Source organism: Rhea americana, unplaced genomic scaffold, assembly GCF_003343005.1.
Source record: "Rhea americana isolate MKP2758 unplaced genomic scaffold, rheAme1 scaffold_390, whole genome shotgun sequence".
In the NCBI taxonomy this organism is placed as follows: domain Eukaryota; kingdom Metazoa; phylum Chordata; class Aves; order Rheiformes; family Rheidae; genus Rhea; species Rhea americana.
The window spans coordinates 437,205-437,544 of NW_028186524.1; the positions used below are offsets into that span (position 1 = coordinate 437,205).

Here is a 340-nt window from a genome sequence, read left to right on the forward strand (position 1 = left end):
GCGCTTTCTCGCGGCAGGGGCTGGCGAAGGTGGCGAAGGAGGGCAGGATGGTGTCGCTGAGCGCCATGGTGCGGGACGGGACGGGACGGGACGGGCGGCGCGGCGCGGCGAGCCGCCCTCCGCCGCTTATAACGCGGGCGCGGGCGCCCCTCAAGCCAATTGCAGGGAGCGGAGGAAACGCGTCCCGGACGGGGCGGGAGGCAGCGGCTCGGGCGCAGCCTAAATTTAGCCCCGGTATAAAAGGACGCGGCGGCGGCGGCGGCCCCCAGCCCGAGCGGGGCGGAGCGGAGCGGAGCGGGGCCGAGCCGAGCCGGGCCGGGCCGAGCCGAGCCGCCGCCGC

The 340-nt window shown here is 77.1% G+C and overlaps 1 protein-coding gene across 1 annotated transcript in view; it reads right to left on the reverse strand.

Annotated features, from left to right (window-relative positions):
* The window catches only part of KLF2 (KLF transcription factor 2), a 2,628-nt gene extending 2,509 nt beyond the window's left edge, over positions 1–119 (reverse strand). Inside the window, exon 1 of the mRNA XM_085313654.1 lies at positions 4–119. Coding sequence (XP_085169780.1) covers positions 4–67 — 64 coding nt within the window. The 5' untranslated portion in view covers positions 68–119. The remainder of the gene's footprint in view (positions 1–3) is intronic.
* Positions 120–340: the final 221 nt, after the last annotated feature.